General features: G+C 40.2%; 2 protein-coding genes across 6 annotated transcripts in view; one reads left to right on the forward strand and one right to left on the reverse strand.

Annotated features, from left to right (window-relative positions):
- Positions 1–6,883: 6,883 nt before the first annotated feature.
- RPS24 (ribosomal protein S24) lies at positions 6,884–13,404 on the reverse strand. Of its 2 annotated transcripts, XM_069796207.1 has the most exons (7): positions 13,311–13,399; positions 12,491–12,556; positions 11,702–11,911; positions 11,112–11,222; positions 10,204–10,221; positions 7,972–8,007; positions 6,978–7,086 (listed from the first exon to the last, which is right to left on the reverse strand). In XM_069796207.1, exons 1-5 carry the CDS (start codon positions 13,311–13,313, stop codon positions 10,216–10,218), a joined length of 396 nt encoding a protein of 131 aa, XP_069652308.1. In that variant the 5' UTR covers positions 13,314–13,399; the 3' UTR covers positions 6,978–7,086; positions 7,972–8,007; positions 10,204–10,215. The 2 variants fall into 2 exon arrangements, with proteins under 2 accessions (XP_069652309.1, XP_069652308.1); XM_069796208.1 differs by lacking the exon at positions 10,204–10,221 and having other exon boundaries at positions 6,884–7,086; positions 13,311–13,404.
- A 323-nt stretch (positions 13,405–13,727) lies between these two features.
- Positions 13,728–17,731, forward strand: part of POLR3A (RNA polymerase III subunit A) — a 40,183-nt gene continuing 36,179 nt past the window's right edge. For 3 of the 4 annotated variants that reach the window (XM_069796203.1, XM_069796204.1, XM_069796205.1), the window contains exons 1-5: positions 13,901–14,058; positions 14,559–14,694; positions 15,239–15,376; positions 15,956–16,127; positions 17,472–17,626. In XM_069796203.1, coding sequence (XP_069652304.1) covers positions 14,015–14,058; positions 14,559–14,694; positions 15,239–15,376; positions 15,956–16,127; positions 17,472–17,626 — 645 coding nt within the window. In that variant the 5' untranslated portion in view covers positions 13,901–14,014. Of the gene's footprint in view, positions 14,059–14,558; positions 14,695–15,238; positions 15,377–15,955; positions 16,128–17,471; positions 17,627–17,731 lie in introns of all 4 variants that reach the window. The other variant, XM_069796206.1, reaches the window with a different exon arrangement.

A 17,731-nucleotide genomic window follows, 5' to 3' on the forward strand; every position in this document is an offset into this window, starting at 1 on the left:
AAGAACCACCTTCACCCACCTCTTAAAACATTAAAATCAGTAGTGATCACACGCAGTATTTACTTCAAAGTACAAGTTGTTTATGTTATGGAATAATGAACTTTGCTAATGAACATAGGGACATACCTTCTGAACAAGTTGTAAACCACAGAGTGCCCCTAGTTAAGCAGCCAGTTATGGGTACAGCGGACTTGTGAGACTAAAAGGGTACAAAATTACATTAGTCTATCATCATTGACAAAAGTAAAAGTTAATTCCCACATAAGCCACTAGAAATGTATTTCTGAGACATGGAAATCTATTTTCAAGACAGCTGATACACAGGAGTTTTTCTGTAGCAGAAATTACTAAAATACTGCCAACTAGCCTCATTACCTCTGAAGAGAGCTTTTAAAGGAAGAGAGGAAAGTCATCTCATGAGCTATCTGAACCCAGCAGAAAGAACTACCTGCCTTAAGGGAGGGGCATTGCATCAGGCTGACAGTACTGGCTGAAACACCAAACACGGACTAGTTGCTGCATTGAAGTTGCCCAGCTATTGACCCACAGACTGCATTGTAGAAAACCACTAAGGCAGAGCAGAGCTGGTTGTGGCTTGGTTGCATTCAGTGCTTCCTGTGCATTGAGCCTCTCACTAGGGCTTATTTCCACAGAAACAAGTCCCATCTCTCATCTGCTGAGAAGAAAGCTGGTCCAGCAGTTAGTGGGAGCATTCCCTTGACACTGAGGTTCAATTCCCCAGCACATTTGCTTGTTTTCTGACGTGGGGAGAAGCCACTACTGCAGGAAGTATTTTTATACTAAGGAGGTTCAAAGCTGCACAAGGGGAGGTTTAAGCCGGACATGAAGAAGCATTTCTTTACCAAGAGGGTGCTCAAACACTGGAACAGGCTCCCTAAAGAGGCGGTCCATGTCCCAAGAGGCATTTGGACAATGCCCATAGTAACAAGTTTTAACTTGGTCAGCCCTGATGTGGTCAGGCAGTTGGACTAGATTATCGTTGTAGGTCCCTTCCATCTGAAATAGTCTGTTCTATTCATTTGTACACAAGTACATTTGTACTTCCACTTTTAAAACACTCAGGTACTTTAAAAATGTCTTTGTACTTTATCCTTCTGTGCTTCGTCTGTGAAGCAGGAATACTGGCACGTTCCAGCCTCACAGGGATTTGTAAGGTTGTCTGGTAACATCCTGCCAGGATCATATGAGTGCCTGCACTGGTCTTCAACACCAGCATAGGGTTTTCAAAGGAGCCTCTCCAAGGTTTGGTCTGCGCAGCACTGTGTTAGAGCTTCTGTAAGAGTATCTTAGTCCTACACTGAGACTTTCACGCAGGTCACCAGACATGCCATACCGATGAAGTATTGTCAGGAGCCAAAAGAAAACCGTTAAAGAAAGTATTCTAAAGCAATCATTTACCACATTGAAATGAGATTTTTTTTTTTTTCAAAAGCACAAGTCACAGTCACAAAAGGCAACTAGCAGACATTTATGCCTCTGAACATTTTCACATTTAATAAAAACGAAAAGAAAAAAACCAAACCAACTTTGATGCGTATATTACTTCATGTTTAATGCCAGATGTTTACTTTTCAGCATTTCTTTGAGTCTGGACAATTCAATTTCACCATGTTTTCTCTGGTTTATGCATTATTACAGTGTTCAGTGCTATGGAGTTCAATGCTAGGCAAAATATACTCTCATTTTAATTAACTTCTCAAAAACATAAAAGTTTAATATTTGTGTGTGAATCTGAAAATTTCTCCCAATCCTAGGTCCTTACGTTAGTCTTTACTTTTGTAAAGCCGTGAAGTAGGGCCTAGATCAACCTGACTTTCTTCAATAACCAGAACTGATCAATTAAAACACTTAAAACATGAATTCTGACAGCTCTTAAGTTTTATAATACCCCTCTACTTGCCTTAAAAAAAAAAAAAGAAAAAAAGGCTTAATTTCACTTTTGGTCTGTAGCAGGATCCATCAAACTATTAAGGAAACAGTGAAGCAAACTATGCAAAAACTATTGGCCAACATTTTAAAAATCAACTTTCTCCCCTTTTTAATTTAAAAGTATTAAGCCACTTCATTTGTAATTTTTACACTGGCTGTTAAACCAGACAGAAAACATTGAAAAAGGGAAGTGTCAGTCCCAATTTTCTACTTACAGCCAACACTGTGCAGGAGACACGGATCTGAGGTCATTTGTCACAGAAAAGTTTTATTATCAGTGATTGAAACCTGTTATCAAATCAACACAAACGATGCCTGGCTTAACAAACAGGCTAGCAAAAAATGACAGAAAAAGCAGGGTAGCAGCTCTAGTACAATCAAATCAGATCATCATGAAAGGCACTGAAGCATGTTCCTGCTAATACAGGTCAGTTTGCAGTTTGGCCAGCTTCATTAGATAACAAGCTGTATTTTAACCCAATGAACACGAGTACAAACTGTTATCATCCACCCCAGTGAAGCACTGCACTCAGTTTTTGGTGGTTGTATAACATCTACTGCGTCAAAAGAAGCCACAGATGCTCTGAATGTCCTTCTGCCTCAGCACACTACTTGACCTTATTTGGGATCTCTCTGTATGAACAGCAATAACTGGAAAGGAAGATGGAGCTTTTTTATCAGCAGTACTGGTTGCCAATGGCCAGCTCTTGGAAAACACACAATTATCTTCCAGCGCACAGGATGTCTTTTAGCCACTTTTGCAGCTGTTTCATTAGCCACAGCCTTTATAAAGAGCAAAGACTAAAATTAAGAGGAAACTTAGTTATTCCATATGAGGATAAAATTCCATAGGGGATTCTTTTTTTTTTTAAAGACATAACTAGAGTTCACAAATGTTAGCAACAAACATAAGACTAAATTTCCATTTAATCACTTTAAAGCAAAAGAGTCCAAAAGCATTAATATACTAGCATGTGCCTACTCCTGACATTGACTTGTCAAAACTTACTTAAACCTTTTCAGTTTATGTCTTAGAGGCATTGCAACAAATGCATTCATAGAAATAACTTAATCTTATTGCTATTGTGTTAGTGATGTGTCAAGTGATGAACAGAAGAAACATTTGCCACCTGTATTGGAAAGTTCTCCAGCTCAGATAAAACACTGACAACATTCAAAGCAAAAAAATGAACTACTCTCATCTGGTCTCTTAGCACCACCAAAATACCCAACCAAGAAAGGCTCAATATATCTAGTTTCGCTCAAACAGAAGCGCATGAACAGGGAGCATTCACAACTAGAATTTCAAACCTACTGTACAAATCTAGTATCAACAGCTGCTACAGGACAATGTTCTATTTCCTCTGTGTAGGAAACTAATGACATTAATTTTGTACAGGAACTGACCAGAATATGGACAAGTTAATTTTTTCTGACTGTTGCAAATAGATTTGATAGTGACATCCATACTTTATTCCTTAAATGACACATTTTCTATGAACAAAAAGAACCCACATCATCACCCTTTTATCTCTCTGCCTATCGGTACTGCAGTCTTCTCATAGCATACTATGCCTCATTTATTTCAAGCCACTGACAATACAAGCTTCATTTCTTCCCCTTAACACTTGTTCTCAAGCCTGTTACAAGCTGCTCCCTAGACAAAACAACCTCATTGACCAGGTCATGCCAAGTTTTACCATCTTTCATCTGTATCACAGTTATCTTTTTCTATGATACCAAGACACTAATCTCTCCTCCTCCAAACAGACTCCGCTTCCATGGTAAATCTTCCTTTGATCCGCTGTAGTCGTCTTTTGCCTTCAAAGCACAATCTCCTTCAGACAGAAGCCATCATTATCTGTCTGTGCCTTATCCATCTCACTGAACATACAGGTGGAACCTCAGCAAGAAGTTGGACTACTTGATCAAGCTTCAATTAAGTCAAGCCCTGAGGCTTCTGCACAGCTTTTCAAGTATTTCACAGGAAGAGTTAATTTACTCTTACTAGTCCAGCTATATACTTTTGAGTCCTTCCTACAAAAAAACCCAAACACCTTCTATGGTAATTATATCCCTTCTAAAAAACACACAACTCAAACTTACGGCCTAGCCATTAACAATGGTAAAGAGTTAATGAAAGTCTTTACTCCAACAGTTTAATTTAGAAGTTCCTGCTCCAAAAACCCTTCAGTCTAATTTGGGCTCCAGATTGGTCATCAAATAGACAAAATACTTGATACTGAAATAACAGGGCCAGGCCAAAGTCTAAAAGCAGGCAACAGTGACAAAAACTACTACCTACAGATGATGGGATGTGCCAAGATCAGCAGGAAATAAAAGGGTACCTTCAGGACACAGTAGGGAAAGAAGTGAAGATTCCTGTTCATCAATGCTTTCCACTTAATTGTTTTACCTCCCACAGGAAAGGGGATTAACCTAGAGTCTTCACAGCACAACACATGCATTAAACTTCTGAATTACAGAACATCTGCTACACATTGCTTAGACTGTAGTGTATGATGGCAAAATCTTGGCGGAACAGAAACTCACATGAGGAGCTGCTTATGTCTCCAGACTGTTGAAGCACCAAGATTCAGATGACAGCTATTCAGCTGCTTGCCATTTTCCAGGTGGAATGATAGGAGAAAAGGATAGCCGCATCAACACACAATGTTGCAGAACAGTGGAAAAACTCAAATATGGTGATCTGATTTGATCAGTTCATTCTAGATCACAGTGTCATTTTGTCTCCCTCCCCATTTTTTGGGCTTAATGCCTCATTTTGCAAGACAAGAGTATAGCTTATGGGTATGTGGCTATAACCGAACCATGCAGCAAGGGAAGAGTTAATTGTTCTACGGATTCACTAGGTATCTTTTGCTGTTAATCTTAAATCATCAAAATGGGGCATCAAATACCAAATTATGGCACCAAGCAATAAGACAGCCTATTTCAATCCATCTGCTTCGAAAAGTTACTGTACCTCATAAATAAGCCTGTAATGAATACCATGCAAGACATTACAACATTGAAAGGAACCTTTAAAACTCCAACTCCAGAACTAAGCTCTGCTTCAAGAGGTATGTACATCACCCCTGCAACAGTACTGTTTACTATGCAAAGTCAAAACATGAAGACTATGCAAGACATATATACCTTTATGCCAGTACTTATTTATAGATCCTTTGTTGATTGCTTAAAACTAAGGTAGGGAAGCTTCTGAAAAGAACAACTAGAATTTGTGCCATCATTCTAGAGCTTTAAAGTAGCGAACATTTGGGAAACACTAACTGTACGGTCTTCGCTGAAACAGATGGTTTCCACTCAATTAAAAAAAAAGAACCAGTGAAACAAAAATATCATTTAAAGCCTCAGATCCTAAATACAACTATTATTACTGCATATTTTCAAGGGAGTTGACCTTCTTTGGCAATTCAACTTCCTTTCAGCCTATTTTATGAAAAATTGCTATACAAGTCCTCTTTGTATTTGTATTGCTGTGTTCACACCACCCCCTAGTGACCGTTCAATTATATTTAATAGCATGACTCTTTCCTTTGATGTTGAACATTATATATGGAAAGGGTTTACTGCAGGTATTACCTTTAAAACAGGTTTAGGTTCTAACTCTAAGCTTTACGCACAGAAGGTTTCCTCCATATCCCTTAAAACCTTTGCGGTTGTCAGAAATTTACTGTCACCTACTCAAAACATATCTACAGACTCAAGAGTTCAGTGCACGTACTGTATTTAAGTACACAAATCCCACTTTTAATACCCCTCCAGCAATTCTTCAGAATTTAACACTGAAACCTTTGGGAAGAACATCCAGAAAGTACCTACCTTTGAAGGTCTGTCTGCCAAGTAGAAAAGCCTTTTAACTTCCACAGGACTTAAGAATCAAAACTAATATTTTAGAATCGATTACTGCATTTCACCATCCCCTTAGTCTAACATCACTAGTGCACCTATGTTTAGAAGATACTGGAGTACCTACCTATCCTTTCACCAGGGCAATTCCCTACCAGTCCTAGTTACTAACCTCAATAAAGGCAGAAACACTACAGCATGAGGTACAGAAAATTTACAGTACAGCTAGAAGCATGATGCTGCTGAACGCAGACAACAGCAACCCCACTAGTTCAAGACTCAGACTGAAGGTATTAGAAAAGGCATTATCTGCTTTATCTATATTTAGCAGATCTTGTATGGAAGTTACTAGGACAACAGTATCCCTCCTTCTGACCACTTTACCAACTTTAACTATAGGGTTGTTGGTTTCCCCCCCCAAACACTAAAAATGCCTTACCTGTGTTACAATATGCTGCCTTAGTACAAAGGTAGTAAAATTTAAAAATACTGTACTTGGATAATAATCAAGTCAGAGCCTTCATCAGCACAGCTGCTAGAGCTGCCCAGTTTGTTTCAGTCCTATTTGAAGTATAAAACTTCTATTTTGCTTGCTACACAATACACCTGCACCAGAATGACCACACTTCTAGCACAGAGCATGCCTCATCCAGCCACTAATCCAATCTTAAATGACTCCTTTAACACTACCAGATGAAAAAATAGGGGTGTACTGTATAGTTTGCAGACCAGCAACAGACCCCAGCGCCTGTCCTGACAACTGAGGAACAAAAGACAAGTCATACCTAACTCCTTCATGAGCAAAAAACTGTGGAAGTATGCAGCTCTCAGATCTCCATCTACATGTTTTGTTGTCCCTTCAGCTACGTTCTATAGGTCTATATAATATAGGCAGTCAAACAAGCACATCTTAAAAAGGACTTTCCAAACCACAGTTTGAACACCAAACAACAAAAGCATACCTTCCTGCATGAACTAACACTGCCTCTGCTTACCATTAGGTTATACTACGACCTGTAGAAAGCTCTGATTCACTTCAAATTGATACCCAAAACAAGAGTTGTTTCATTATTAAAAGATTTTAATACAGTGCAAACAGTGCACTGATCTTGAATTTCTCAAACTTTACAAAATGGTAGCTTTCAAATCAAAACTAAAGGGTAAACCAACATTTTATTGACATAGTTTATTTGATGTTAAAGGCAGATAAGCAGCTTCTTTCTGGAATAATTCTTTCTATATTTCTTCACAGAATAATGTAGTCTGTAAAGGAAAAAATAGATCAGTGCCACATGATTAAAACAATTTTTACACTCATACCTTTATAGAGCCTGAAAAACTGGCTCCCAAACAACTCAGGTGAACCACACTGCCTTTCTTAGAAGAACACAAGGTTCACAACTTCACAGTACTGTCATGGGAATAAATGAGAGCCTAGATTACAGCATTTCTGTAGAAGAGCTCAACAAACTACAATTACTTTGCCAGCTTTCTGTTTAAGACATTATACTTACTACATCAGCTCCCAGACAGACTGTTTAAGTTGCTTTAAACTGAGTCATTCAGACCATTGGTAATAAAACCACAGTTTTATCTGTAACAGTTGCTGCCTACAGTATATCTAACTCACGTTTCTGCAACAAAGATATAAAAATATAGTCTAGGACTTGTCTAAAAGAATATCAGGCTTGCTTATAAGAAATTTACTTGAAATTAGTATCTATAAGAAAAATACAGAAATTTGTCCTCAAAATAGAAATCATACTACTTCAATCTATTTAAGACAATAAAAAACAAGGCCTATTATCCTCTCCTTGTATCTACAAAAGGCAGATGTAAGCCTTGTTTACAGTAAGACTAAATAATCAACAGTTTCAGCAAGAGCAAATCCTAACTGCCGGATTTTTTATTGCAGTGTTTATACTAATCAGGTGCTTCATGTAAGTGGAAGGCACATAAATTATCAACTCAGTAGTAAGCACAACAGTGCTTTATAAATATTTAAGTCTTTCTTAGTCTTAAACTCTTGCACTGTATTCTATATCAGCACAACTACCATGCTTTGCATAAATCAATATTAGACCTGTGTCGTCATAATGACTACAGACTACTGAATGTCTACCATTACAAAGCATTCTAAAGTCATACCTGTTATGCATTTTCCATCTGAAGTATGTTCATTTACTGAAAAAGAAAAAGCATTTATTAATAGTTTTATCAAAGTTCTACTACTGTAGAAGATGGAGCTTTCAGGCTTTTTACTGACATTCATAATATGCTTTTGTCAATTACCACAGTGAAATATGACAGGAAAACCCCAAAGTTCTGACTACTGTAGAGGCTGAAGACTGAGATTTCACACATTCTCTCAAACTCAAAATGGGACCTAACAATAGCTGTTCAGGGCTTAAGTAATACTCGGAATGCAATTGCATGTTCAATTATACCTTCAGGCTACAATGGCTTAAAGTGCCTATCCTGCCACACTTCTGTTTGATACTTTTAAAAAAAAAAACCAAAAACATTTGTTTGGAAGGCTCACATGTCAAAGGCTGTCACAGCTACAGTTGTGACATTAAGATGTAGGGTGGGGTTTTTTTTGCATTTTAATATCCCAGGGTATATGGGCCACTGCTCTGAATGCAAACACTAGTTGAAGGACTTCCTCATCTACTTGTTGCAAACTTCCATGCAAGCTCAGCAAACTATAGAGATACTGAATATATTAAATAACACAAACTACTTCAAAATACTTCTCTGGAAACTGCAGAGAAAACAGAATGGGAATTCTGAAGGAGTGAGAAGTGAAAGGAAGCATCAAAGAAAACTTTTAACAGTCAGACATCAGCACAGTTCATGTCTGACTTTAAAGTTCAAGAAAAACTATTTAAGTATGATTCACCATTTCAATAGTTTTCATGACTACGTGGTACATAACTCTTACAGAAATATGGACTTGCCTGAAGATGTCTCGGAATCAAGTGCCTACACATTTGAGATAAACAGTTTTCACAGATTGTTTAAGTGGACTCCAAAAGTGTTCCAGGACTCCTATTAAAAATTCCTCCACACGGCCGTGATAAAAGGATTATGAACCATACCACACCATTATGTTTAAACATGCATTTTTCAAGACAAAGCTTTAAGACACAAGTGTATTCCACAAGCTTTTTTCTGTGATGCAGCGAAGAACGCTTCTCAATCAATGTAAATTAATTTGTCTTTAAGTTTAACGTGAGAACACAAAGATTAACTGGTAAACAAATAAAGTCTAACCCATGCATACATATCAACTAAAAGATCATTTTAAAATACATTAAAAAACCTCTAATCAAAAACACAGTTCACCTACTACTGAGATTGCATGTTAGTTTGGGAAGCACTTGATACAGAAGTCACATCTGCTATATAATGATCACAGCACACTATCCTGGTCTTAAATTTCTAAAGTGCTTATATATTTTAAGACAACTTCTATGAACTGGACAGCTTTAGTAATTCACGTGACAGTCATTTAACCATTTTGCATTAACACTCAACAACAGCTACCTTCAAGTGCAAAATTCTTGAGTTCATCCATACTACTGGTATCAGTGCAACACTAAATGACTCCCTTGACATTGACAAGAGGGTGTATGTTAGTGTTACTACTATACCAAATGCTAATTTGTGCTGTTACACTGTAAACAATTGTAGGACCTCATGATTAAAACAGCATTAAAGCAGAACCAAAAAAGGCTCCGAACCTTATCTAGTAGAGTAGTTCTCTCATCTAGTAGTTAGCAGCAACACTGGTTTATTTCCATCCAGTGATAACAAGAATTTCACTTATGCACTAAGTCAATAATTTAATTTCACAAAGATTTCTAATTTCACTGTAATTCATGTCTGAACTTGGAATACTGCAGGCCAATAGTTAAATACAGTTTAATGCTGACAACTGTGTCATTTCCAACTACCGTCTGAAATGCACTAAGCTGTGATGTGACTTAGTTTTCATAAAGATACACAACTACTTTCACACAAAGGTCAAATAACACATGCAATTGCACTGTAATACTTTGAATCAGAACCTGGGGTGTTCTGAACCAATGCCTCAAACCAATGGCACTGAGTTTCTTAGATTTCTTCTCACTGGGAATTCCTTATTTTAATGTTGTTTCATTAGTCTCAAAAAGTCTTGTTCGCTGTTAGCCAAATTTTATTTCCAAGTCACACAGAATAAAGTTCATTATGTAGTTATCTGAACCCTTACAGGACAGAAGCAAGTTTAAAGCAAACGTGCATTATGCAAGGCAGTACAGTGCTTCAATTAAAAGGATGGACACATGTTTCAGTGATGTATAATTCAGTCAACACATCCATGCTCGTTTTCAGTACCTGCTAGATACTTCATTTCTGATGGAGAATTCCAAGAAAGTAGAAAAAAAAGCAAAAGTGAAGATTACTAAAGTTGAAGTCAAGGCACTTTAGCAGCTACAGAAATAAGCATCAAAACCCATCACCCTCTCTCCCCTCATTAAAACACTTGAAAAAACCCACTTAGCTGTACAGCTTACTTGGTATTTTTCAGAGGACAAAAAGCTGCTAAGGAAGATGACTGTCTTCACACCCAAGCTATTCCTCAGTTTTGGTGGGTTTTTTTTTTGTTTCATGATAGAGGAACTCTGCCTCCCTCCATGCTGCTTGTATCAAGTTCAAGCCACAGAACAGGAAGCTACCACCAGGGGAAAACTCAACTATCTTGGAAATCAGTCACTTAAACCCACGGTAAAGCAGGCATTTTACCTTATTTCTATTTACACACTGTCCTCACTGCCTACACCACCACACATCTTTAACAAAGCCTCCTTTATTAATAACACCATAAATAACAGTAACTTGGTGGAGTAAGCATTAGATATTTAGGCAGTCTGAGTATCAAGTGTTAAGATGATCTAATTTGTATATTGCAATATCGAGTTACACAATTAGCACAATACTGAGTTATGCAATTAGAACGATACTGTTAGGTTTATGAAAGTTTAACTGTAGTTTAAGTGAAATGTAGGAAACAATTATTTAAGAAGCATTGTTTCATGTTGTATCAGCTAAGCTTGCAGCAGTGAGGAGCAAAACTAAACTACTCAGCTGATAAGCTATATGACACCACACAGATTACCTTCTGTTATCCAACAGACCAGGTGAAAGAAATGGAAGAAAAACAGTGTTATCCTGCTGAAGAACTTCTAATCAACATTTCTAAGGCAACATACTAGAGTGCTAGCTTACAACTACTCCCATCCTACCTTCTTGCCGGCACCAACATTTGCCTTGGCTGTACCCCTGACTTTCTTCATTCTGTTCTTACGCTCCTTTCGCTGCTTCCTAGAAGTCTTCTTCTTTTCATACAAGCCATGCTGTTAAAAAAGTTAAAAGTTGCATTTAACATCGTTTCACTGATAGTAACTCTGAATTTAAGTTCTACTACTTCTAGACTCTTCAAATACTGTTTAAATTTGAAATATTAGCTAAATAGTAAGACAAGTTCACTAATAAATCATTCAACACAGAAAATAAGCACTAAAGTAGCATAAGGATCAGCCCCATCTCTTATGCCTCTTCAAGACCTTTAATAGCAGTTAGTTATCTATTACTGCTAAACATCAACTGGTAACATCAGTTTTGCTTTCCCAAGTCCCCTGTAACATACAATAAAAAAAACTTACGCTATTTTGCAAATGCAGAAGCTAACCTATGCTGTTTTAAGGCCTCTTATGTAACTCTGAGTACACCAACAGTACTTTCACAAAACTTTAGCTTTACACCCATAAGTCATAAATAACTAAAGACTTCAAATCCATTTAAATTGTTTTCTAGTTACTGGAAAACAACTTACCCTGGCAAGCCTGTGTTTGGGTTCATTTTTCTTTGCATAGTCCAGGGAATCATAGATCATGCCAAAACCTGTTGTCTTGCCACCACCGAAGTGAGTTCTGAAGCCAAAGACGAAAATTACATCAGGAGTTGTCTTGTACATTTTTGCCAGCTTTTCCCTGATTTCTGTTTTGGGGACTGTGGCCTTCCCAGGATGAAGAACATCAATCACCTGAGAAGAAATTTTTACAAATTGTATAAAGGTCAATATCCAGTACAACAGCAAGGTGCTACAGTCCCACTATGACCTTAACGCTTAAACTAACACACCTTAGCAGTAAAAAGTATTATTACTTTGATACAAAAATGTTTGTAAGTGTTCTGCTTCATAGAATCATTTAGGTTGGAAAAGACCTTTAAGATCATTGAATCCAACCGTAAACCTAACACTGCCAAGCCCACCACTACACCATGTCCCTTAGTGCCACATCTACACACCTTTTAAATACCTTCAGGGATGGTGACTCAACCACTTCCCTGGGCAGCCTGTTCCAGGGCTTGACAACCTTTTGTGTGAGGAAATTTTTCCCAATATCCAATCTAAACCTCCCCTGGCGCAAGTTGGACAAAACAGCTCACAACTTCACTACCAAGATTTACCTTCAACATGCATCAACACAATTAAGCCTGTAAGTTCTTACAATAAGAGCTCTGGAGGGTTTAAGGGCCCCTTATTTATAGTGGATAAAAAACACTTGCAGCCCAGAACCAACAGAGAAATAATTAAAGGGAATTTTCTGTATTCTTTTACCATCTGCTTGCGCTGAAGCAGCCTGTTTGTCATGAACTTCCTGGTTCTGATGGTCACTGTGTCATTCTGCAAGAGAAGATACAGAGTAAAACAAAATAACAGCCATACATGCAATTTGATATTAATATGCATATAAATAACGCCCAAGACAGCAACAGTCACTCGTCTCTCAGATTATGAGTTCACTATCAGTATCAAAGTGGCCTGCTCCCGCGCTACAGACAACACGTCTAAAGTAGACCAAAAAACTGACAGACTCATTCCCAGCTTCCAAACAACACAGCAACATACATACTTGTATCATTCTGAAAACATGAAACAGCTTTCAATGAAACACATAGACTACAAGCCCAAACACTACAACAATACGAAAAAAGCTTCCTTAACAAACCTGAACGTTACCAATTCTTTAATGCAGAAGTTTCCTTAAAACACCTACACGTTACTGTTGCCTTAACACTTTCAAAGAACTATAAGATTAATACCGAGTAGGACCTACAACGCCCCTTTAACGCCTTCAGAAGTGCAACGTTACACTACTGCCACAGCCCAGCACTGCTCTTACCAACCAGCAGCACGGAGACGCAGCAGGCCAAACATATGCCGCGGCCCACAGCTCGCCGCCACCAACCGGTACCGACCCGCCACGGCCAGGCCGCAGGAGCCCCGGCCCAAAGCGGGATGACAAGCGCCCGCTCAGTTTCCACCATACCCCCGTAGCCCGCTACAGGCAGGCCAGCCCGGCAGCTGGGGAGCTCCGCGGGGGCGGGATGGCAGCAGCACAGGGCGGATTTGCCGCACACCCTTAGCAGGCACTCACCATCTTGGTGGAGGCCTCCCTGCCAGCGAGCGAGAAAAGGAAGTAGGACCTGCCCGCAGCCAATCATAAGGCGGCGCAGGGGTCCTTCGTGCCCGGGGCGGAGCCGCGCGTGGGGGTGTCCTTTCCAGAGCCGGACCCAGAAGGAGGCGGTAGGGGTGGCTTATGCGCGCCTGATGGGCGCGGCTGGGCTGGGAGCGCGGCCTCCTCAGCCCCGCGAGCGGCTGCGTGGCGAGGCGAGCTCCCCCGCTTGTACTGGTGCTGCCGCGGGGTCGGTTCTACCAGCCCGCCCCGCCGCTGGCGACCAGGGTCTGGGCCAGGGCTGCCGTGAGGGAAACTAAACGCAGAGCCACCAAGCGCGCTTGGCGGTGCAGCTCCTGGCAGCTGGGGGAGCGGCGGTTGCTGGCCGGTGAGAGTACCGTGGCGGGCAAGGGAGCGCCGGTGGGCGCCGAGAGTCAGCCCCAGAGGCGGCCGTGAGGAGCGGCCGGGCGGAGGCGCGGCTGCTGCCGGCGGCAGGGGAGGCCCCGGGAGACCGCGGCGGGAGGACCCCAGCTGCGCCCCAGCAGGGGGCGCTGCGGGCCGCGCCGCCGCCGCTCTGCGCCGCCGCCGGGTGGGCCGGCTCTGCGCCGCCGCGTGCAGCCGCGCCGGAGCTGAGGGGCCGTCGCCGGGCCCGCCGCCGCCGCCCGCCGGCACCCGCCGCCGCCGCCATGGTGAAGGAGCAGTTCAGGGAGACGGACGTGGCCAAGAAAATGTGAGTGTGCTCCGCCGCCCCGCCCCGCCCCGCGCTCAGGGACCCGGCGTTGCGGCGGGGTGGGCCCGGTGGCGGTGGCGGCCCGCGGCAGAAATCCCAGGGCGCGGTGCAGCCGCTGTGAAGGGAGCCGGGGAGAAGCTTAGCGGCGGGTGATGCCACGGCTGGTCCGCTGTTGAAAGCGCCGGCGTAGGCTGCGTTCTCCTGGGCCTGGCTGGGCTTGCCTCAGGCTGCCGGCGGGGCCCGCGGGTGGCTGTGCCGGCGGGCAGCTGTAGGGTTGCCCGAGAACATCGATAGATCCCCCGGATATAAACCACCAACTCGCTGCAGAGCAGCTCTCTCTTTTATACTTGCCCCAAAAGAACCTGCTTCAGCAAATATTGTGAATCAACTTAGCTGCCGTTGCATTGCTTTTGAACACCTATGTGTGTGTGGCTGTAGTTATAAGTATTTTTGCATATATATACAAGTGCACATATGCACATGTGAAATTTCCATTCTAGAAGCCACATCTGTTTTGGCATGAAATCGCCAGAGGAGATGCGTCAGCAAGCTCACATTCAAGTGGTTAGCAAAAACTTGTATAGTCAGGACAACCATCACTCTCCGCTGCAGTATGGAGTACTTGACCATCGCATGGTGAGAACTGTTGGTCGTGTCCGTCCGTCCCCCCCCCCCCCAATCCTTTTTGTAGAATTGCTTGACGTGATTACAGATAAGTGACTGAAGTTTACTGCTCATCCAAAATACATGCAAATGTGTCTCTTCCTGAATTCCATAGACTGTCAGTTGCAGTGACAGTTACTCTCTTCATGCTTTTGGGTGGTTTGGGAGAGCATTCTTTTGAGACAGGAGATAAGTATATCCTCCCCAGTTATTGGGAGACCCAGAGACATTCGTCTGTAAAATAACATTGTAGATTAGCAGGCTGTAGATCAGTTGCAAAAGGCTGTATGAGTTAATGTCACTGGTATCAGTAGGGCCTGTAAGTGAAGGACATTTTTCTTAAGGATTGGAATGAATGTCATACTACTGACGTGCTTCTGATGCTGGGAAAAAGGAGTAAGTGCTCTGGGTGTGCTGTTAGGATTGCTGACTAGCTTAAGAAGTCTTGTATTTTCTATGCATTCACTTGATTATAGCTAAAATGCTTTTCTATGTGTGTGTTCCCCTTCTGCCAAAGGGAACCAGTGAAAAAGACCGTCCCTGTGAAACCTGTGGAAAAAATCTGGCTGATTGCTTAGGACATTATGGGTACATTGACTTAGAACTGCCCTGTTTTCACGTTGGGTATTTCAAGGCTGTGATAGGCATCTTACAGGTAAATTATTACAGTTATGATTTGTCATCAGTTTCTAGTCTAGAAAAATGAAATTATTGGTAAAGATGATGCTTGAAAGAGTAATTGAGAAGACCTATAATACAACCTACTTAGGTTGTATTATAAATAAGGTTGTATTATAAATTTTATCTTTATGCATCTTGTGTTTTGTAAAAAAAAAAATGTATTTAAATACTAGTCCTAGTGATGTAAATACATCTGTTATATTTTAGGTAATCTCAGACTGACTAATTTAATCCATTATTTTTCTGTAGTAGTTTGAATTAAATGTATACAATGTAACTTGCCTTTTAGGACATCCCAGTAAATCAAAACTCTGTTTGCTTTATATGGATCTTTAAGATCCTGCAGAGCTTAGAAAAGTATTTGCCTCATTGACTATTTTTTTGGTGTACTTTTTTTTGTGTATTACAGCATATGAATTGGTCTTTCAACCAAGACCACCGTATTTCATTCAAAAAGACTGCATTCTGTTGAAGAACTTAAGTTATAGTAGAAGATGTTACATATCTGAATGTGTCTGTTAAACAGTTGTGTTAATATGTGTTTACACTTAAGATGATCTGCAAAACCTGTTGCTGTATCATGCTGTCAGTGGAAGAAAAAAAACAATTTTTTGATTACCTGAAGCGACCTGGCCTTACATATCTTCAGAAGAGAGGACTAAAAAAGAAAGTGTCTGAAAAGTGCCGAAAGAAAAACACTTGTCCTTACTGTGGTGCCTTTAATGGTGAGTGTTGACATTAGCAGTTAGTGATAGTTATCTACTGTGATGGTTTTTACCTTGGCGGCTGTGATAGGCATCAAAATCTTGAATATCCTTGTTAGTTCCACAGCTAATGGATATTTTACCTGGCCCTTATTAAGAATCTGGTAATTGCATTCTTGATGCCGAGCACATGCTTGTTCACATTTCATTTATGTGGATATAGACATTGTCCTAGTTGCTTCTTTTGTTTAATGTGATATCTCTTCATGGCGGTAACCAATATTTGATACTTCAATAATAGCATTAAAAACCCTGCTTAACATGTTTTTAAAAATATTGGGAGCTATTGTCAGTGATCAATACCTTAACATAGAAGCATTCGTAGACTTTGTAATTTTGATTGAACTTCATTTTTTGTCATTGTATTAAATTATCTTTCTTAACATTAGATGTGCTTGTCGTCATCTAGGAGGGTATGTTCTGCAGTTTGGCAGTATTTGAGCTGTGATGATCTTGGGTTACACTGGAATTTGTTCTTCAGGGCAGAGTATCTTAATAAGATTTCACATTTGGTTTTCAAAATGCGTTGTTTTGGTTTTTTTTCTTCATGTACACTGATCAAGTGATACTGCTGTTAAAGGACTTGCAGTGCTACAGATTCATAGTGGATGGCTAATTCATAACTTCAAACTATGTTTTTAGATCTTGAAAATTGTGGGTTGTTTGTAATGATCAACAGCCTGAATAAATAGAGAGCTGCTTCATTGTAAGTGCCACATACACACATAGGGAGCACAAACAATAGGCATTTACAAAATTAAGTGGTAGGTCAGCATACTTCAGTAAAAATAATTGAGTTGGAAGGCACTTGTACTAGTCTGTGGAAGTTTTATGAATAATGTTACCTGCAAAACATGAGAATATTGCTCAGATTTTTCTTATAATTCACTTCCAAAATTATTTTAGAAGATGGTGGGATGATATATAAATGGCACATCTTAGTCCCATTTTTAGTGTGGGAACTTCTACTTAAAAAAATCTGTTGTGACTGAGGTGAAGCGGATTTAAAGTGTGGGCTAAACTACCTGCTTTCAGCTTCAGAATCCACACCATGATCTAGGCACACCAAGGCAGCCATACAAGGAGACATGACCTTGTTATCCTCTTCTTGTTTAATGAATTTAGGAAACTGGTTAATAAAGCTGATAAAGTTTTATTTTATTCTTGTGTTCACTGAAGGCTTAACTAGTTTTGGAACTCTAGCTTACTCATTTTAAGTTTTGGGGTTTGGGGGTTTTTTTGGTGTTTTTTTTGTTTTTAAAAAAACCAAACCAACCAAAACAACCCACACTTATTTGCTTGCAGGAACCGTGAAGAAGTGTGGTTTGTTGAAAATAATACATGAAAAGTATAAGACCAATAAGAAAGTCGTAGATCCAGTAGTATCTACTTTTCTCCAGTCCTTTGAAACTGCCATAGAACATAACAAAGAAGTAGAACCCTTACTGGGAAGAGCTCAGGTGAATTTTATTATGACTTAAATTTGCTGCTAGTTGTTGTGTGTGAAATAAAACTCCTCAAAGGTTTTCCATGTAGCAGCTTAAGCCTTGTGGGTTGTCCAAGAT

This window comes from Haliaeetus albicilla, chromosome 11, assembly GCF_947461875.1.
Source record: "Haliaeetus albicilla chromosome 11, bHalAlb1.1, whole genome shotgun sequence".
NCBI classification, from domain to species: domain Eukaryota; kingdom Metazoa; phylum Chordata; class Aves; order Accipitriformes; family Accipitridae; genus Haliaeetus; species Haliaeetus albicilla.